The following is a 19,965-nucleotide window of genomic DNA, read 5'->3' as shown; positions in this document are numbered from 1 at the left end:
CCAATGGGGAACATGGTACTCAAGCGGAGTTTGTGAGGGTGTAGTGCTTTTAATTTTTTAGTGCTGACTTATATAATTGCTTTAGTGAGCAAGTGCCAGGTATCTTAAATGCAATGTGTTACAGGTAACTGAAATGCAAAAACGACAAACAGTAACTTTCTTTCAAGTGAAAGAAGGAAATAAGTACAGTAAGCAATGCAGATATCACTAGGGATCCACAGAAGCGCTGAAAAGCCGCGTTTTAGGTGGAATTAGCATTTCAGGGAAATAACAAGCAAACAAACAACAAGCATACAAACAAAGCGAGATTCAGCAGGCCTGGATCTAGTCTATGCTACAGCAAACAAGGTGTACCAATTTCAGTAAGAAACAGTTCAAATATGCAGGCACTATAAGCCTTTAACCAGAAATTCCCAGCTCAGAAGTGCAGAGTCCAGCCTCTCCTCCCACAAGAGTGCAGACCACGAACCTTCTTAATGTAAAATAACTGGCCTGAAGCCCAAGTGCTTAAACCAGAACTAATACACTTTTAGAATAACAGACACTGAGCCCTCAATCAGCAGTTCCCAACTTAGAAGGATGTAAGCTACCTGTCCTGCCGCCACAGTGCAGGCCACAAACCTTCCTAATGTAAAACAACTGGTCTGAAGCCCAAGTGTTTAATCCAAAAGACTTAGAATGATAGCTACACTTTAATCAAGTTACTACCAAGCAGTAATAAATACAATTGAATACTTTAAAGAATGCCTGGATTAGTGCTCAAGTTATACAAACAAAGCTAGATTCAGCAGGCCTGGATCTAGTCTATGCTACAGCAAACAAGGTGTACCAATTTCAGTAAGAAGCAGTTCAAATATGCAGGCACTATAAGCCTTTAACCAGAAATTCCCAGCTCAGAAGGGCAGAGTCCAGCCTCTCCTCCCACAAGAGTGCAGACCACGAACTCTTTTAATGTAAAATAACTGGCCTGAAGCCCAAGTGCTTAAACCAGAATTAATACACTTTTAGAATAACAGACACTGAGCCCTCAATCAGCAGTTCCCAACTTAGAAGGATGTAAGCTACCTGCTCTGCCACTACAGCACAGACCACAAACCTTCTTAATGTAAACAACTGGCCTGAAGCCCAAGTGCTTAAACCAGAATTAATATATTTTTAGAATAACAGACACTGAGCCCTCAATCAGTAATTCCCAACTTAGAAGGATGTAAGCTACCTGTCCTGCCACCACAGTGCAGGCCACAAACCTTCCTAATGTAAAACAACTGGTCTGAAGCCCAAGTGCTTAATCCAAAAAACTTACAATGATAGCTACACTTTAATCAAGTTACTACCAAGCAGTAATAAATACAATTGAATACTTTAAAGAATGCCTGGATTAGTGCTCAAGTTATACAAACAAAGCTAGATTCAGCAGGCCTGGATCTAGTCTATGCTACAGCAAACAAGGTGCACCAATTTCAGTAAGAAGCAGTTTAAATATGCAGGCACTATAAGCCTTTAACAAGAAATTCCCAGCTCAGAAGGGCAGAGTCCAGCCTCTCCTCCCACAAGAATGAAGACCACGAACCCTTTTAATGTAAAATAACTGGCCTGAAGCCCAAGTGCTTAAACCAGAATTAATACACTTTTAGAATAACAGACACTGAGCCCTCAGTCAGCAGTTCCCAACTTAGAAGGATGTAAGCTACCTGTTCTGCCACTACAGTGCAGACCACAAACCTTCTTAATGTAAAACAACTGATCTGAAGCCCAAGTGCTTAAACTAAAAGGCTTAGAATGAGTGACACCAAGCAGTAATAAATACAATTGAGTACTTTTAAGATGACGCAAAAGCAAAATAAAGTAGGAAGAAACACAAATACAGTAAAAGCAGATATTTTTTTTTTTTTTTTGGCTTTGTCCAAATTTCTAGTGCTAAAATGTTGAGAGGTATGCTTTTTTCTGAACCTCAGCCTAAAATATTTACCCTCAGTGCTCTCCATGTGTTTTTAAGGGGGAACACGACACCAGTCTCTATTATATTCCTTTCCACTTTTCAGAAAATTCATGCCAGATTATCTGCTGTTTACAGTAAATCAATATCCATAATGTATGTTTAGTAACAGTAACAGCTAAACTCACCACAGACTGGTGTTAGACAAAACAAATAATCTCAAAAGCTACCTGTCATAAATTTAATACACCCAAACCATATTCCAGATCAGGACAAACGTATTCCCCTTATTAGCTTCTTTTCAGTTCTTTTCAACAATCTTGACATCTGTCTTACCCAAAAGAAATAGCAACAAATTTTCACTTCAGGGATAACTTTGAAACCATAAAAATTAAATATTCCAACTTTTCTATTCCCAAATCACAAAATAAAAGATTTAATTATATTTGCTTTGACTTTTGATAGTTCTTGATTTTCCTTCAAAATCTTAACAACAGCATTCACATTTTCTGTATACTGCACACCGTAATGTTATCTGAACATAGTGTAAGTTTACTTACGAGTCCAGTAACATTAAGGCTGTATTTGCTGAATCATGTTAACAGCTACCAGAAGTCATCCTATAGGAAAACAAAAGACTTAATTGACCCCTGAGTTAAACTCCATGGCTTATTCTGATTGTAGTAATTGAACACAGCCAATTCACTAATGATTAATCTGATATTGTCTCTTATAGCTTTGGCCATTCTCCAGCTTTGGCTGCAGTCCTCAGGTTCTTGCCCTTTTTCCCATAATCCCCCTGCAAGAAGAAAGATACATAAGATCTCATTTGTTAGTCAATTGCTGCAGACATGATCTTCTGTGCTCAGGCTCATTTTTATAGATAAGTGCAATTGTTGTGGGTGTTTCTTTTCATTTTTCTCACTTTCTCTCTTTATCACCCAATTGGCGCCCTTTTTTCTTACCAGCTAGCTAGTCCTTTACCTTCAGTGTGTTACTGCAGCTGTTACTTGTTTTTTTGTCTTTTTCTAAAACTTGTTTTCTTTAGTTGAGATGTCTGTGAAGTCTTCAGGTTTTAAAAAGATTGTGTGTGTTTCATCAAAAAAATACCTAATGTGGACGAGCATTCCAACTGTGTCTGTTGTTTGGGGCTGCACATCTGGATGGCCAGTGCAGTATCTGTGAGGCCTTTGGGCATAGGGCCCTTATTGAGAATAAGTTGTATTTACTTGAGCATGATACGCGTCTTGTATACTAGACTTGAGGTACATGTGTTGAGGATTTTTCTGTCATTTCCTGTATGGTTTTAGACAGAATCCTGTTGCATGACAATCTGTGCATCCAAAGTGGTGCAAGTGTGTGTGTGTGTGTGTGTGTGTGTGTGTGTGTGTGTGTGTGTGTGTGTTGCGCATTATATACTTCACCACAATGAATGAAGCAGAAGTGGGTTGAGAATATTTGTTCGCAGGTAAGATGCAAGAAAAAATGTGTGGATATGAAATTCAGAATTTGCTAGAGGATAACTAAGAATCATGTTGTATTTATAGGAAATGTGGCCTTAACTGTCATGATCAGAAGTTGGAAACTTAAGGATGACTGATCTTCAGTAGTAAAGTGCTGGAGCATATTTTCCAGGATGTCTGTTTCCGGGAACTGTGGCATATTCAACATCATGGGGTGAAAGCAGATGCCTTACCAGTTTTGGGAGATACCTTAGGCACCCAAGGGGTGTAACTGTGCTGAATAATGGGTGGAGATAAGAGTGGCATACTTTTCAGCCTCTTAGAGCAAGAAATTTGGACAAAGCCGTAAATAATGGCTTTAATACAAAGGCCCCAAAATAGGAACAATTTTTAAATATTGCTTATACAAATTTAGAAAGTTGATAGAATAACAAATTTGCATTAGCATGGATTTTCAGAAGGGTGTGAAGTCTGAAACTCAAATGTCTGTCAATATTTTCTGATTTCAATCCTCATTGATTTGCCCAAGATCGTCCAGAAAAAAATTTCTGAGAAACAGATCAAAAATATGAGGCAAAAATTTGGACATTCTGTGAAAATTTGGGCAGTTAAGGGATATGAAGAGTGGATTATGCTAAGTGTTTATCGTGTGTCTTTTGAGTGCAAGTAAGAGAGATTTTGTGGTAGATTATAGTACATGCTTTCAAAATGAATCAATATAATGCTGTGACCATTAATTACAGCTGTACAATAATGTATGGATGAATGCAATGCATCAAATTACATTCCTTTTACTTAAGAAATCACTCAGGTCTCAGTCTTATTCATGACAGGTTTATGTACTCTGAGAGTCTCTGATTTGTATGTGATCAATGTAAGCTACATCTGTGATATGTTTTCTAATGTGATTGTAAACTGTATCATGATTGGTTAATACACAAGATAAATATCTGTTAACTCATAGCATATGACATTTTGCATATGTGTGCCTTTGTTACTTTATTTGTTGTATGTCTAATCGATGTGCATTTGTTGTATTTGCCATATGACCAAGATCATGTTAACAGAGTATACATAAATAGAATAAATAACAGTCCAGGTGATAACTGTGTTGGTCTTGTACAGGATTCTCCAGATAACCTCTCAGACTGCTGAAACCTGAATAAAGCGTCTCTATCTCCTCCTCTAAATAACTCCGATAATCCTCGGAGACCAAAACAATCTCATTATCTGTGTGAACATCCTATTAAGCCATATGCACTGCACAGTTTTTGTCATCTGTCTAGCCCCAGCACAAGAAAGATGAGTGAATACAAATCCTTGATACTGAGTACACAACACCATTAGGGCAGTCTCCAAACTGCAGACATCAAAGGCACTTCTAATAAACACTGGGCAAAGTCCCCTAATCCCACATCTATAACCAGCATTGGGTTTGTTTTGACCAAAAAGAATAATACCCTGTCCTTCCCAAAAAAGAAAACTCTATGAAAATGCATGCTGCCCCACCCCATCCCAACTTCAGTTCAGCTTTAATCTTCCACTTCCTAATCCTAAAACTTACACAGTGACTAGTAATATATGTATCATTCAAAACCTTCATCCAGTGTTATACAAAACTAGATGCAGTAAACTCTCAGTTAACCGGCACCCATGGGGATTGGTAGATCCCGGATAACTGTAGTTTCTGGTTGCTTGATAGTTAATATTAAAAATAGGCCTGACTAATACTGTACCCTATACTATTTATTTGATTTGACTTGTTCTCAGATTGGGGAGAGAGGGAATTTATTACTATGAAAAAAGTAAAAATGAAAAAGTAGCAAACCAAAGACCAGGAACGAACTGCACCACAAAACTTATACGCTTTCATTCATTTAATAAAACACCATGACTTCATCAGAAGGAGGAGGAATTTATTCCTATCTTACTTTTTAAAACTCTAACATTCTAAAAATGTAAGGTTATGTTTCTGCGGGGGAAAAACAGAAAGTGCAACACATGAAAATTGTACTGTATTTATTCTTTTTTTTTTTTTGCCAGTTGCTTGAGTTCCAGTTAACTGAGAGTTTACTGTATTTTATTTATTTAACATTCTGTTGATCTGTCTGTGGACTAGTCTATGGGCCCTTTTCATCCACAAACCAGGGCAAAGTAGCACTCATAAATAAACACAAATGACATTCCATCTAAAAACAAGGAAGCTGTTACTCCCTTGTGCTCAACCCTGGTTAGACCTATTATAGAATATAATGTAATCTTATACATGTATCTCACTAGATACATCAAAAAACTGGAGAAACTGCAGAGGTTCCTAGAGAGAAAAAAAAGTCTTGCATCTGAAAAATCTTAGTCATCAGGAAAGGCTAGACTCAGTGTCCTTATAATCCATGTTATATGGGCTCTTAAGAGGAGACCTGTGCCTTGCTTATGCTAATAAGTACACTGAGAGACTGTGCAATAAATAAGAAATGGAAGCAAAAGTAATAAATCACACAAGGAAACATAGAGACAAAATATTGATTGCTTTCTTTCTGTATAACTTCATCAGATGTAAGCCCTTAGTCACAGTCACTGCTTTTAATACACCCATTTAGATCACATGACTAAAAACACCAAAAACAAGCAATTCATTTCTGTGTTCTTAAATTTAAAATGCTTTTTAAACTAATTGCAGCATTCAAACCAGATTGCAGCATAGCTGCTAATGTAAATTGCTAGTGTAATTCTGTTGCATATAACATGTTATTATAATCACCCCTTGCAATATTCAAATCAATCTTTTCTCTGTTACAGTCAACATGAATTTCTTAAAACTCTCACATATTATACTAGGTTTGGTTAAGGCATAGCCATTTCTGATGAAGTTCTAGCAATAAACAGATTCAAAGAGCTCAATATTTTGTTGGTGTGTTTCCTAGTGCTGCTAAAAAGTGTCTAGAACCAACTGCTTCCTAAACATCTTGAGTTTAAATAGTGGAACAAAGGCAACCCCACAGCATAGCCAAGAAACTATTGGCCTACTAGCCCCTTAAGTATCATCTGTAAACTTATGGACAACTGATAAGTAGTAACAGATGACATACAAACCCTGGAGTCATTTGGTTTTTATAAAACGTAGGTTGTACCTACTAAACCTAGCCAATTTCTTCAAGAGTATCACAAAATCCTTAGATGAATACCTGGCAATCCATCCTGCTTAGTTTGACTTTTGGAAGGCCTTTGGCACAATCTCACATTCTGGTATCAGTAATAAATCCAGCTGTGTGTGTTTCATGTTGTAGATTTTAACAATAAATATTGATATTTATCTGTCAGCCGACTACCTTTTATTTTTGGAGAGACTACTTCACCATCTATTTGCATTTGGAGTTGCTTGTATTTGGTGAATTGTGAAGTTGCAGGAGGGACAGCCTTTATTGGGGCCAATGTTGAAGGTCCCAGGGTTTGGTTTACTTTTGGTGTTTTGTGTTTGATTATCAGTAATAAATTCTAATAACTTAACATAAACTTGTGTGTAGGCTACTGGATAGACAACTGGATCTTTGGGAGAACTCACATGTTAAGGAATGGGTTATCTCATCTAGTCAGAGTAGTGTCACCAGCGGGGTTCCACAGAGCACTATTCTGCCGCCACCTTCATCTATTAAACATCTACATCTGTGATATGAAAGCAGAAGTCAAGGGACTGTGGCTAAGTTTGCTGACCACTTGAAACTGGGTACAGTTGTTAAATTCCCACTGAATACACAGATACACAAGCAGAGTTTGGATGAGACCAACACTGCATGTATCAGTCACAGGCTCACCTAAAATGGCAAAAGAGTGCAGTATAGTTACCTTTGGGAAATACATTTTTTTAAATTTTATTTTATTTTACATTTGTTGACCAGGAAAGTCCGACTGGGTATATGTCCATTTTCAGCGTAGGCCCGGGGAGATAAGCTCCTAATACAATACAAGAAATTTTGAATAAAAATAATAAGCAAATTAAATATATACTAGTAATACTCAAATTAAAAACTGTAAACACACTTATGTATACATATATATTTTTTAAAGTACGGTCATAGGACATGACAAACAAGGGTAGGGAGATATTACTTATGCTAAAGAAAAATACTTTTGGAAGAGTTTGAGGAGAGAAACACCAAAGGAGGAGGAATTCAGAAATTATAGACTTAAGAGTGATAAGCCAAGAGGTGCCAGTGTCAGTCAGGATTTGAGAATGGACATAGCCATTGTGATTTTACAAAGATTTTAAGTTGTTTTTTGAAAAGTGGAGTGGAAGTCAGGGATGTAAGTTCACTTTGTAGCTTATTCCAAGCGTAACCAATCGAGTTAGTAAATAGGGAGTCACCAGATTTGTTAGCTTTTAGGGTAGAGACAAGTAGTCTGTTGGCAGATCGTAAGGTAGCAAGATTTTGATAGGGGATAATAAGGTTTCTGAGTATGGGAGTATTTGAGGAATGATGCAGAATCTTGTGAATGATTATGAGTTGCTGAAAAAGAAACTGGCTTTGCAGTTCAAACCATCCTAGAAGTTTTAGGTTTTTGCAGTGATGGGTACGATATGGGGTATCAGAGACAAATCTGGCTATGTTGTTGTAAGCTGTGGCCAACTTATTGATATTGCTTTTGGAGAGGTTTGTAAAGATTGGGCAAGCATAGAGGAGAGTAGAGTAGGTGAGTTTGGGCTATAGTAGTCCTGGCTGAAGGAGTGAGAAAAGGTTTAATTCTGTATAGGGAACCAAGTTTTCTATTCACTGATTTGATAGTTAGGTTGATATGGGTGTCGAAATTAAGATTGTGATCAATTGTTACCTCCAAAAGTTTGGTGGTAATGTCAGGAACTATTCTGGTGCCATTTTTAGATATGACTGTGAAGTTTATGGCGGGGGATTTATGAGTAGGGGTAAGCAGTAGTAATTTAGTTTTTTTAGGGTTGAGGAGGAGACAGCATTGATGGAACTAGTTTACTACTAAGGTAAATATTTTTTGGGTTCTGGCTTGAAGTTGGGAAGGTGAGGAGGTGGAAGAGATTAAAGTTGAGTCATCAGCATATTGTATACAGGTAGTTTGAGGAAGGGAGGTTTTCAGATCATTACTGAAAATGGTAAAGAGGAGCGGTCCCAAGATTGAACCTTGTGGGACTCCAAGAGTAATAGGGAGCAGAGATGACAGTTCATTGCCCCAGAGGACTGCTTGCTGTCTGTTTCCTAGGTAAGATTAAAGCCATTTGATTGAGTGTGTATCTAATGCAAGAGAATTAAGTGTGTTTATTAATAGTTCATGTTTCACCATGTCAAATGCCTTGGATAGGTCAATAAAAATTGTAGAGGATAGGAGATTGATATTACGATTTTTATTTATACAGTCAGTAAAGGATAGGAGAGCTGTGGTGGTGCTATGTTAAGGTCTAAAACCATGTTGGCAATGAACTAGAATGTGATTTTCGAGGAGATGATTAAGAATTTGGTGATGAATACATCTCGCCATAATTTTTGCTATAGGTGAGAGAAGGGTTATTGGGCAGATTGTCAACTTTAAAGCATATGTGCCACCTGGTTTGAATAGTGCTGTTGCTTTAAAGCCTCTCCTAAAGAAGAGAGGCCTAGTACACTAATAAGTGTTAATACCTAACAATTTGAATTGTTTTTAATTAATTGGAAGCTTTTTGTATTTAGAGGCCTGTTTTTTCATACTGTTTGTTAAGGTCTGAAGAAGCGAGCAATCGTGAAAGCGCTTACCTGTTTTTATTTGTTTTTATCTGTTTCCTGGAATTAAAGTGTTTTTACTCTCAGCATTGGGCATCTTTTATTTGCTGCACTTTGTTTTTGGATATCCTAGATTCCACTATGTTCTCTTGTTTCTATAAAATAATGGGAACCATTGTTTTTTTCTGTCTGAGCTACACAGCAGCTTGATATGCTGCCTTGAAGTGGCAGACTCATTTTTCACCAGGCATTACTTCTACATTAATACCCTGCAGAAGAACATTCATTTTCCAGTCAAGGTGCTGATGTAAAGTTTGCCCATTCTCCAAGTATGAGTTATGGTATTGTAGCCATGCACAAATCTTTGTTATTGTTTATTGTTATTGCATGTTTATTCTTGCTATTTTTTTTAGCTTTGCATACCTAGTTTCAAAATTACACTTCTACTTGATATGTGTTGATGGCTCAAGGCGGTGGCTAAAAATAGGTCCTTGTGACTCACTTCAATGTCTTGGCTATCAAGCAAATAAATAAACAAGTAAAAATATCAGTTTGTAAATTTAAGGAAACCGTTGTTGGCCCAGGAACGTAGGAATGGTAGGCTATAATGCAGTTATATGACAGCTAGCCAAGATTAGTATGTATATTTTCATATTCCAACCCCTAAAAGATGCATGGATAGGACAAAGGATTATTTTGAGGGAGAATATATCATTTTAGGCATGGATCGATGTGGTTTGTGTGTACACTGTTTAATTCTGAACAAGTTTACAGTTAGGGTTAGGGTTTCTTGATAAATGTTCTCTGTCTTATGAATACAGTGTGTATTTTGTGGTATAGCTTTGCAAAGAAATGTATGTGTTAGCATAGAGTACAAAGTAATGAGACGCATTTGGTAGCAAACAGCAGTAATACATGTTGGTCTAATTTGAATGGATCTTGTTTTACCCTTTTAGCCTGGCTCATGACTGAAAAGGGTCTGAGAAGGAATAAATAAATAAAATAAAAGTAGTATGGTTAATGCTGATACTGATTGCTTTACTGCTGATGATTTACTGATTTTTGGATAATGGAGAGGGTATGACCTTTAGCTGTAAAAGGTGTGGCACTTAATACTCTTCATAGGTGGTCTGACCCTGGATGAGTGGTGGCTAGAGTGGGTGGAATGGCCTTACTTCAGTCATACCCCCCCCCCTCTGCCCCATGAAGATCGATCACATTTTTAAGATGTCTCCAGATCCATATGCAGAACTGGCCATTTATGCTTTACATATTCAACAAATGTATATTTGACCAGGTAAAGTTTTAATATCTAATGTTTCTATCGGGGGGTGCCAGTAAACTTTATTTTACCACTTCAACAAGCAATAATAAAATACCTGTTGCTGATGTCATAGAGATTATTGTCAGTATTCAGATTCCTCTTACGTTGTATAAATATGTACATGTTGTGAGTATGTTACTAAGTTGTGCATATATGCAGCATATAAGTTAATACACATTACATAGTAAGTGAATGCTACTGAATGAGACCATTAATCATCCACTAACAGACTGTAGAAAGTAAAAATTGAGGAATAAAGAATAAAACTGGAGATGTTATGCATATCTGACAGTAATGTGTAATTAAGAAAATATTATAAGACCACAATTCTTAACAATTTAAAGTTAACTGGAACACAGGAAGAATCACACAACCAAGAAAAGAAGAATGTAGAAAACCAAAACTGCCACAGCAGTATGAAATCTTGTCTTGAAGTCTTTTGTTATCAGTCAGTTTGTTCTGTGTATTACCAGCTGCAAATGGCTTCACAGACACAGCCTGGACATGCATACTGCATTTGGCTACATAGGTATTACAGATTACATGCAAAGCAGTAGCCACTACATATATACATAGCCACAGCATGTGCTTATCCACATAAATGCATGCAAGGACGCATAGCAGAGCAGTTGCAGTTACTGCTATGCTCATAGCCAGGATGTATACACAACAGATATAGCATATATGTGCCTACTTTAGCATTAAACACATATGCAACACACAGACATACAGCTGCATATACACGTCATGTGTGAGTGCAGATTTTCTAGTAAAGAATAACAGTGCTTAAAAACACTGTGAATAAATAGATATCTGTAAATGTTCTACCTTTGCAACTAAGATGTCATTAGTACTTCAAATGTTACAATCTGCAGTGGAAAGTATCTACTTTTTGAGCCAAAGCTGTTTGCTTAATCCTAAAATAAAGTTTTTTTTTTACTTAATTTGTTCCTAATGTGGAATACATTTTACCAAGGTGATTACCAATCACTGACACAAAACATGTACAATAAACACAAAACATAAAACAAAAAAATATTCACATACTGTAAACATCCATTACAATTATGTAGCAAAGCTGTCTTAATGGGATCATTAACAAAGCGACAAAGAGGCTAGACACAAGCTTACCTATCAAAGGCGAGGGAGTCTTTTGAGACTCTTCTGAAGGCAGAATATTTGAATAATAATAATAATATGACATATAAGTCTTTCTTTTCTACAGAATTCAAAACCAGCCAAGCAGCAAATCACTGATAAACAGAGCAAGCATTGCAGAAGAAAAATTAAAGTTGAAGGATCATGGATCAAGTAGTACAAAGGACAAAAATACCCAAAAGTCACTTTTCTGCAAATGGAAACATAAAAGCTATTCTAAATTTATGACATGGAACTGGCACTGCTAGTTTCTGAGCTAATGTTTAAATATATACATTTTTATATTTACATTCTTGACCACCTTAATTTAAATCTGTATCATAAAGCACGTTCACAAATCAAGTCAGTCAAATAAAATCTAAATCTTTATCCATTTATGTTTCACTGAGACTGCAGATGTCTTCAGATGTGATTTCTAATGTTTAGAGACTAAGAATTTCAGAAATTGTGCTGACATTATTGGATGCTTCTAGCATCCTAAATAAAAAAGCGTGAATGAAAAATGTTACAAAGGTGATTGATGACAAATGAATCTTTTGTATTCACTTAGCAAGCATTCTTCAATGTACATCAGAAATAAGGGCATGGAACTTGCATTTAATCAGCTAAACTCAACCTAATATATAAGGATATACAAGGCAAACAGAATGCAAATTACACAGCAACTAAAGTTCATATGCACTTTTTGCATTTACAGAACTCATACAGGATAAGTCTGCCTTGGATTTTTAGGCCACAGAAGATCTTATTGGTATTGAGACTTTCCATCCTTGGCATGCAGAAGTACTCACACTTAAATATCCATTAAAGACAGTAACAATAGCCATGGATTTCTCACTCATCTACTCCCTCAGCTTTGAAACAAACGTCCACTGGTTTTAAAACAATGCCAGTCCCTTTACACTTTTAAAAAGGACTTGCTGATATAAGTTTTAATAAGCAGAGGTAGCCATCAGGCTTCTAAAAAGTCAGTAGGGCATAAGCTTGTTTCCAAACCTGTGAACCTATGAAATTTACCTGTTTTTAAATTAATTGCTACCAAAAATCATTTTAAGTTCAAATTAGACTTAGCAACACAAAAATCCAGCAAAAGAAACATTAAGCATGACAGAACTAATGAATAATGAACAAAGAAGAAAGCAGCTTAAAATCCAGTAGTAATTATGCATTTGTAGCACAAATGTTTGTGGTTTAGTCACCTTATTGGGTTATATACATAACAATAAATCAACAGATACAATAATAAGGAATCTGTTATTTCTCACACTCCATATGGAGGGTCATCTACCTCACTTAATGATTTGATATGAACATTTTTACCTCTCTTACAGCTGTCTCTGATTTTGCAGAATGCCCATGATATTCCTTATATTTCTGTCCTGTCATGAGTAAAATTTTTGATTTTTCTAGTAACTCTTGGTGGATTACAGTCGATCAATAATGTCAGACATTTATGTTTCACATTTTTATTGTTCAGAAAATGCACATTTATTCAAAACATGTTGCTCTGTTAACTTGGTTAAGTGACTTAGAGGAATATTTAAAAATTGCACTCTGTGGGCTTTTGTTCTCCCATTATTTTAGCTTTGTCTAGAAAGAGTTCAAAGGTATCTCAACAGGTCTCTTACCTCCTCTCTTCAAACTCTTAAAAGCCACACAGTGATAATGGTTCACTCTCCTTCAAATATGCAAGTTTCTGAGTCCATCAAAACCAGATGCTGGCGCTCACTATGTAGCTGACACTATTCACCCATCTTTGACTGACACAGCTAGAGTAGAGTTAAATAAGGGAAGTCTTACTCTTTTCCGAGATTTATCAAATTATTTATTATAGTGAATCACCTTTTCCTTATCAACTCAATTTTTGTATTAGGCATCCCTCCAAACTACATTGAATGGTTCTCCATGTATCTCTATAATCAGATAAAATGGAACTCAGCCCTTTCACTCCATGAGCCCATACCGCAAGGAGTTCCTCAAGAATTTGCTCTTGGTCTTCTGCATTGCTTACTTTTTGTAAAGAATGTGTACTTCTTTTGCTCAGGAAATAACCATAATCCAGCAGGATGATGATTTTCTGTTTATCTGCTCAACTCAGTTATCTATCTCCATTCATTCTTTCAATACTGCAGGATAACACTTCGCTGTTCTCCATTTGTACCTCTCAGTTCAGCAATGGTCACTGATCCTTATGTTTGCTTGCTTATGCTCTTAAACAATCTACCACTATTTCTTATGTTATGCAATAATGATTTATACTTAAAAAAAAAAACAAGCAGAAACTTTGCAGTGTGGAGGGTGTGAAGTTCACTCCTTGAAATATGTTATGCTCCTAGTTCACTAATAAAATTGTAACTTTAAAATATGTACTATAAAACAATAAAATAGTAGGTAGTCCACAGTCGAGTTAAAAATGGAATATTCTTTATTGAAACAAACAAGCCAGTTTCAGCTGCATTTCTAGTCTACCCCTGCAATGTTTACATTCACTACTCTTCTTTTCAATTCTTTACCTCCTCTGCCATTCCTAATAAGTTAATGCTGGTCCTTCACTTCTTCATGTTTTCTTACTCTCTTTTCTTCTTCTCTCTGTCTCTCTCCTTTACCCTTACATCTACAACATCCTCACAAATTATCTTTATCTACAATCTCCTTTATGCCTTCCTTCATATCCTACCTTCCCTTTGCTTTAACTTGGTAGCAACTAATAATTCTTCTGAGACATCATCAAAGATGATGTCAATATTGTTGTACTTGCATTCTGGCAAAAATGTGACACCAAATTTAACTAACACCTAAGCTGCAAACCTTTCTATCTTTTTCATTTCTGCAAACATTTTGGGTTTCTAATACTATGATGGGAATGGATCCCATCCCAAAGTCAGGGTATGATTAGAGTTCACGAAATTAGGATTGGCTACAATCATTGATGTTCTCAGCACCTACAATTACCCAGAAGTGCTTCCTTCTGCAGTTCATATGAGGTTACATCTATTAGTAACAAATGTAAATATGATTGTAAATGTAAAGTATTTTTATTAGTGTTGCTGCTCCTGCTACTATGGGAATTGCCTGGGCATCTTTCTTCAATGTTGCCCTTGTTTCAGCTTGAAAATCCTGGTATTGCATGACTTTCTTTGTCTCAGTGTGCAATAGACTACAATCACTGGATGCAGCAATGTCTATGATTAATGCTATTTTGTGTTTTTTTTTTTCTTGGACTGCTATATCTGCTTTTCTTGCATCAATTTTCTCATCAGTTGATAATGAGTGATCCCATGTGATCAGACATTCATCACTCTTGATAATGCTTAGTGGTTCATGCATCCAATGCTTCTCAGCTTCTATTTTGTTGCGGCCCCAGTGCAATACTCTAGCCATATTATTTTCACTTTCACTATACAGACCTTGAGCCATGAGTGTATCAAACCTAGCAACAAGACGATCAAACATTTCCAGTTCTATTTTACAGAACTTGCATTTGTTTGTTTGTTTCTTCCCCGTTTTCAATAGACTTTGTAAATCAGTGTGAACATAGCCCACTATATTGGGCTTCCATCATTAGAATTTCATGTTTTGGCTTACGGCACCTCTCCTTAACCATTCCTGCTTCAAATTTTGGTCAACATGTGATTGTTCTATGAGTTTTCTATATTTGCCACTGTATTTGTGGACTTTCCAATTCGCTTTATATTCTTTCTTTTGTTTTGGTGCTTTCAGTTGCTGTCTGATTCTCAGGGGTGCAGATCTTTCAAATGAGTTTTTTATTCATTTGCAGACATCTACAGATTTCCTTGACTTTTTATTTAATGCTGAGCATGACAATATTCACTTTTGAATTTGTTATAAGAATTTAGAAACTGATATTTCAGGAAAGTACTTTTTGAAATAATTATTTGCATTTTGATAGTGCCTACACTATGAGTAAAAAGAACGGCATTATGAAAAAGGCAACTGACTCATTTTTTAAAGCTGGTTTCTGAGGATGATGATGATTTTTTAACTCATTGTAAGTACTTGGAGCTCATATTTTTAACTATCTATCAATTTAGTTTATTGGAAGAAATTATTAACCTAGTGAGTGCAGGTAGAACAGATGGGTATGCACCTGTTTTAAAAAAGCCTACCCCAGGAAGGGAAAAGGATTGTGACAATGATTTTTTTAGTACTATTTTTTTATATCATTCAGTTAATTTTGGCAGTTTCAAGGGGAACCTTGATTTAGGAAGGTTTGGATCTTCCCCTAGGTTTATTTACAAATCTTGTTTTAATTTTTGAAAGACATTTTTGAAAAAAATTGTCCAAACAGACCAGAAAACAAGGGTATCATGGCAAAATGTGGCTCTTGTAGGTATTGCCAGTATATTTTTGAGGGCTCCTATGTGACATTGCATAATTGCACCAAGGTAATTCACTGTTTGGTTGCTTACAATTGTAAAACTAAAAGGGGTAGTGTATATTGGTTTGTATTCCTGATTGCCCACTTTTTACGTTGGCAAATGGGAAGATGGTTACACAAAAACAATTATGAATATTTGGCCAGTATCAAGAAGGAAGATTTGTGCAATGCATTATATAAACATTTATTTATTTGTTTTTTTCTATTAGAAAAAGTTAATAGATGTGCTCAGGCTGGAGATTGGTATACAATGCTGTTGAATAAAGAACTGCTTTGGCAGAATCTCTTTAATGCCAACAATCTCCCAGTTCTTAACAAGCACATATCTATAGCTACAGTTTTGAAAATGAAAGCTGACAGGATGCATAATTAGCCTATCATGTTGTTTTGTTTACACTATTTAATGAAAGTATTTCTAAGGGATAAAATTATTCTGATGAAATTCTGTATTTATAATGTAAGAGCTAAATAAATTTGTCTGTATCTGGCGAGTGGTGTGCCTTTTTTTTACATGACAGAAAGACATTCTTTTCTGAGTTCTTCTTTACTGGGATATTTACAGAAAAAATAACTTTTATGCTTATTTGTATAACTAAGAATATAAATAATAGTGAATATCTCTCAAGATGTGCAAGTTATACCATATATATCAATGACATTTTGTTCATCAACATCATGCATTTCCTCTGTCTTACAATAGTTTTTAAGTTGCTTGATTTTGCAAATATTAATGTACATATGGAAATATCACATATCTTCATAACTGCTAGCAGACAGAGAGCAATATCTCCAGTATAAGCGCACTATAGATGGACAGTGGCAATTTATTTTTTCTTTGTCCCACCATGTCATTTCATACCACATGTGCCTCGATGACATGTGATTCTCTCAATTGTAGAAATACGAATGCAGGCATGAAAAATATGAGTAACAAATAAAAAGCTTTGATGGTAAATGTAAGAGCCATCAGGCTTCCAGAAAGAGATTATGTCATAAGATTATTGCTGAACTCATGAACCTATGAAATTCATCTGTTTTAAACTAATTCCTACCAAAACTAAGCTTATATTACACTTAGCAGAACAAAAAAAAAGCCAGCAAAAGAAACATTAAGCATGCCATAACCAGTGAATAACAAACAAAGAAAAAGGCAGCTAAAAATCCAGTAGCATTTATGCTACTAGTATTTTCATTGTAGCAATGCTAGAGTAACAATTTTCATGGCAATCTGTTACTTATACCTTTCCCTTTCTTATGCTGTCTATTATAAATTATCAAGTCACCTAGTAAAAGCCAGGCCCAAAAAACTGTCAAGATGCTATAGGTATTAAATTGAAATATAATAAAAAGACACTATAGGCGTGAAAGAGTTACTTTCCCCTGTCTCTTCTGGTCTCTGGTGAGAAGAGTGCTAACTATTCTAGTCTATGGTCACATTCCTTCCTATCCATCCCACTGATTTTTCTGGTAACTTTCCTCTGGGTTACTTCCAGTGTTCTGATAATGTTTTTCCTTATATGGTTGAGAACTTCACACAGTGGGATCTTACTAAGGCCCCACTGTGTGAAGTGGGGTCTTACTAAGGCCCTGTAGAGTGGAAGCATTATTTATTTGCTTCTGGAATGTAGTCCGTTAAGACATTCACCACCATTCTGTTTATTGCAGCTACTGCCCTCCCATTTTGATGGTCCAGTCCAAGTTTCTGTTGCGATCAGTTCTAGTCCCAAACCTGATGGTTCATGCCATTGTTATTTTAGACTAAGTGCAATGCTTTACACTGATCCTTAAGTGCTACCTTTCTGATCATTTCTTCAGCTATTATTATATTTTATTTTAGTTTTTGAACAATAATGTTTATTGATCACAACCAAATAATAAAGGAAAACACAGTAATCATTACAAATTTGCATTCTGACCCAACTAGACATATCACCCGTCCCAGGTGGCATACCTATGACACAGTAGTAGCATGCAATTTCCGACTTTCACACTTGAGAATACTCAGTAGTCTAGTGAAAATGCGATTGATGTTATCTTAGTATAAGTGAATCTTTCTTTAACTCATTTCCTGATGCTTTCAGTACCTACCCATCTTTTATTTTCCTTTCCACCAATATTTGTGTCCCTTAATATTATGCCTTTAACAGTTACTATAGAACTTGGGGCAAAGGAAAAAAGTAATCTGGCAATCACCTTATCATTCCTTTTCTATATTTTGTTTTGATTCTGATTCTTCATATTGTTGCATTTACACTTAATAAGCAATTGCCTTCTTACCTCACATAATTTATGCTGGGTAACCTTGTATCAAAATAAAGTGTTTCATCCCGTCCACAGTCTGTTAGCTTTCTTACCTCACAGTTTCTGAGTAACTCACCCCTACAAACATGCTTATAGGTCTTGTTAATTCTATCCACTTGTGCGGAAAACCGTGACACTCACAGTCATTAACCTGTACGCATCACTGGATCGATTACCAAAACCTATTAATTCACATCTGATGAATATCAAAAACAAATAATGCATGCACTGCACTAGATGGCTGTATTATCACTCTGTTTCATCAGTCTTACAGGTGATGCTTCAATAGCCCTCCCTTTCAAACTTGTAATAACAGAAAATACTACAGATATACTTTTATTCTCATTACTTGATAGAGTGGCTGAAGGGAGTAACCAGCCATGGTAGTAACTCTTTTCTAAGAGCATTATCAATAAACAATGCCCAGCCCTCTGCCGTAATAATATTCTTAACACTAACTAACTTGTTACAGAAACGTTGGTTCAGTTACAGATCAGGAAAAAAATACAACAAATATTAGGACGTTACAGGAAATAGTTCACACCCACTCAAGTTCATATTTTCAGATTGTAGAAACTGTGATTACTGTATTCAGTGCAGGAATATTTTGTTTTGTATGCATTTTTCTGCACAAAATGCTAGTAAGAGTTTTGAAATCAATCAGGGAATTAACTGTACTAACCAATGGGTGATTTATTTAGCACAGGGTACATGTGGTTCCCTATGATATCACCCAGAAAATTTAAGGAAACATTGTCTCTAGATGATTGGCACTGTCAAAGTGACGCCTTGACCCAATGTCAAAAAATGAGAAAAGGGGGTTGTGGATGGATGAACGGATCAATGGACATTTAAATGATATAAAGAGTGTTAGGGAAAGAACTATACAAAGAAAAAAAGGAGAAAAGTAACTAATTATTGAAATAACTACATCTAGCAATTATAATATCCTGTGTACTGAGATCATATAGTAGTAAAATACCAGGATATGCAAGAACAAACTATAGCTATATGGGATAAAGACACCCACATAGCAACAATAGTGACAGGAGCAACAGGAATAATAAAAAAAATAATTTCAAATGTACTTAAATATGCTACCGATATGTGTATCTCCGTATTAACTGCAGGAAGAGGCAATTCTGAGAACAGTACTCATGGCAAAAATAAAGAACTGAAGCGATACTAACTTACTGAATTCTATTACTCCCTAACGAAGGACTATGATCCATTCCTGACTGGTTTGTTCTGCTGCATTTAACATATACAACATCTATAGCGGTGTTATAAATAGCTCATTCTGAATCATTTCTACAGTAGTACTACACAGAGTTCCTTGAAACAGAGTGATATATTTTAAATGAGCAGCATTTCTGCTTAGGTTTATTTGTTTCTTTAAAAAAGGAAGTAACAACTGTACCAGTGACAGAAAGGTTGTTTAATATGCTTGTAAACATGTAATAAAAGAGGAACAAAAGAAGTCCAACCACGAAGTATCTGCCATTTTGTGGAAGGAGAACTGATATCCAGAACAGTGGCTCTGGTAAAGGCATTCATCCACAGTGGAAGAAGAAAATGGAATTTGTTCATAGGTTCATTGGCAGGTACTAGGCTATCGGCCCAAGGGCCTACGTAAGCCTAGCGAGCAAGGTACCATAGCTTATGCC

General features: G+C 36.0%; 1 protein-coding gene across 2 annotated transcripts in view; it reads right to left on the bottom strand.

Moving 5' to 3' along the window:
- PPEF1 (protein phosphatase with EF-hand domain 1) overlaps window positions 1–19,965 on the bottom strand; it is an 829,637-nt gene that overhangs the window by 550,413 nt on the left and 259,259 nt on the right. The window contains exon 3 of one of the 2 annotated variants that reach the window (XM_044073062.1): window positions 11,572–11,604. The exons of the other annotated variant lie outside the window; for it this stretch is intronic. Coding sequence (XP_043928997.1) covers window positions 11,572–11,604 — 33 coding nt within the window. The remainder of the gene's footprint in view (window positions 1–11,571; window positions 11,605–19,965) is intronic. 2 annotated transcript variants of the gene reach the window in all.

Source organism: Protopterus annectens, chromosome 5.part1, assembly GCF_019279795.1.
Source record: "Protopterus annectens isolate FY-2018-M chromosome 5.part1, PAN1.0, whole genome shotgun sequence".
NCBI classification, from domain to species: Eukaryota; Metazoa; Chordata; order Ceratodontiformes; family Protopteridae; genus Protopterus; species Protopterus annectens.
Note: the sequence above shows the minus strand (reverse complement) of the source record. Positions and strands in the feature narration are given on the sequence as shown.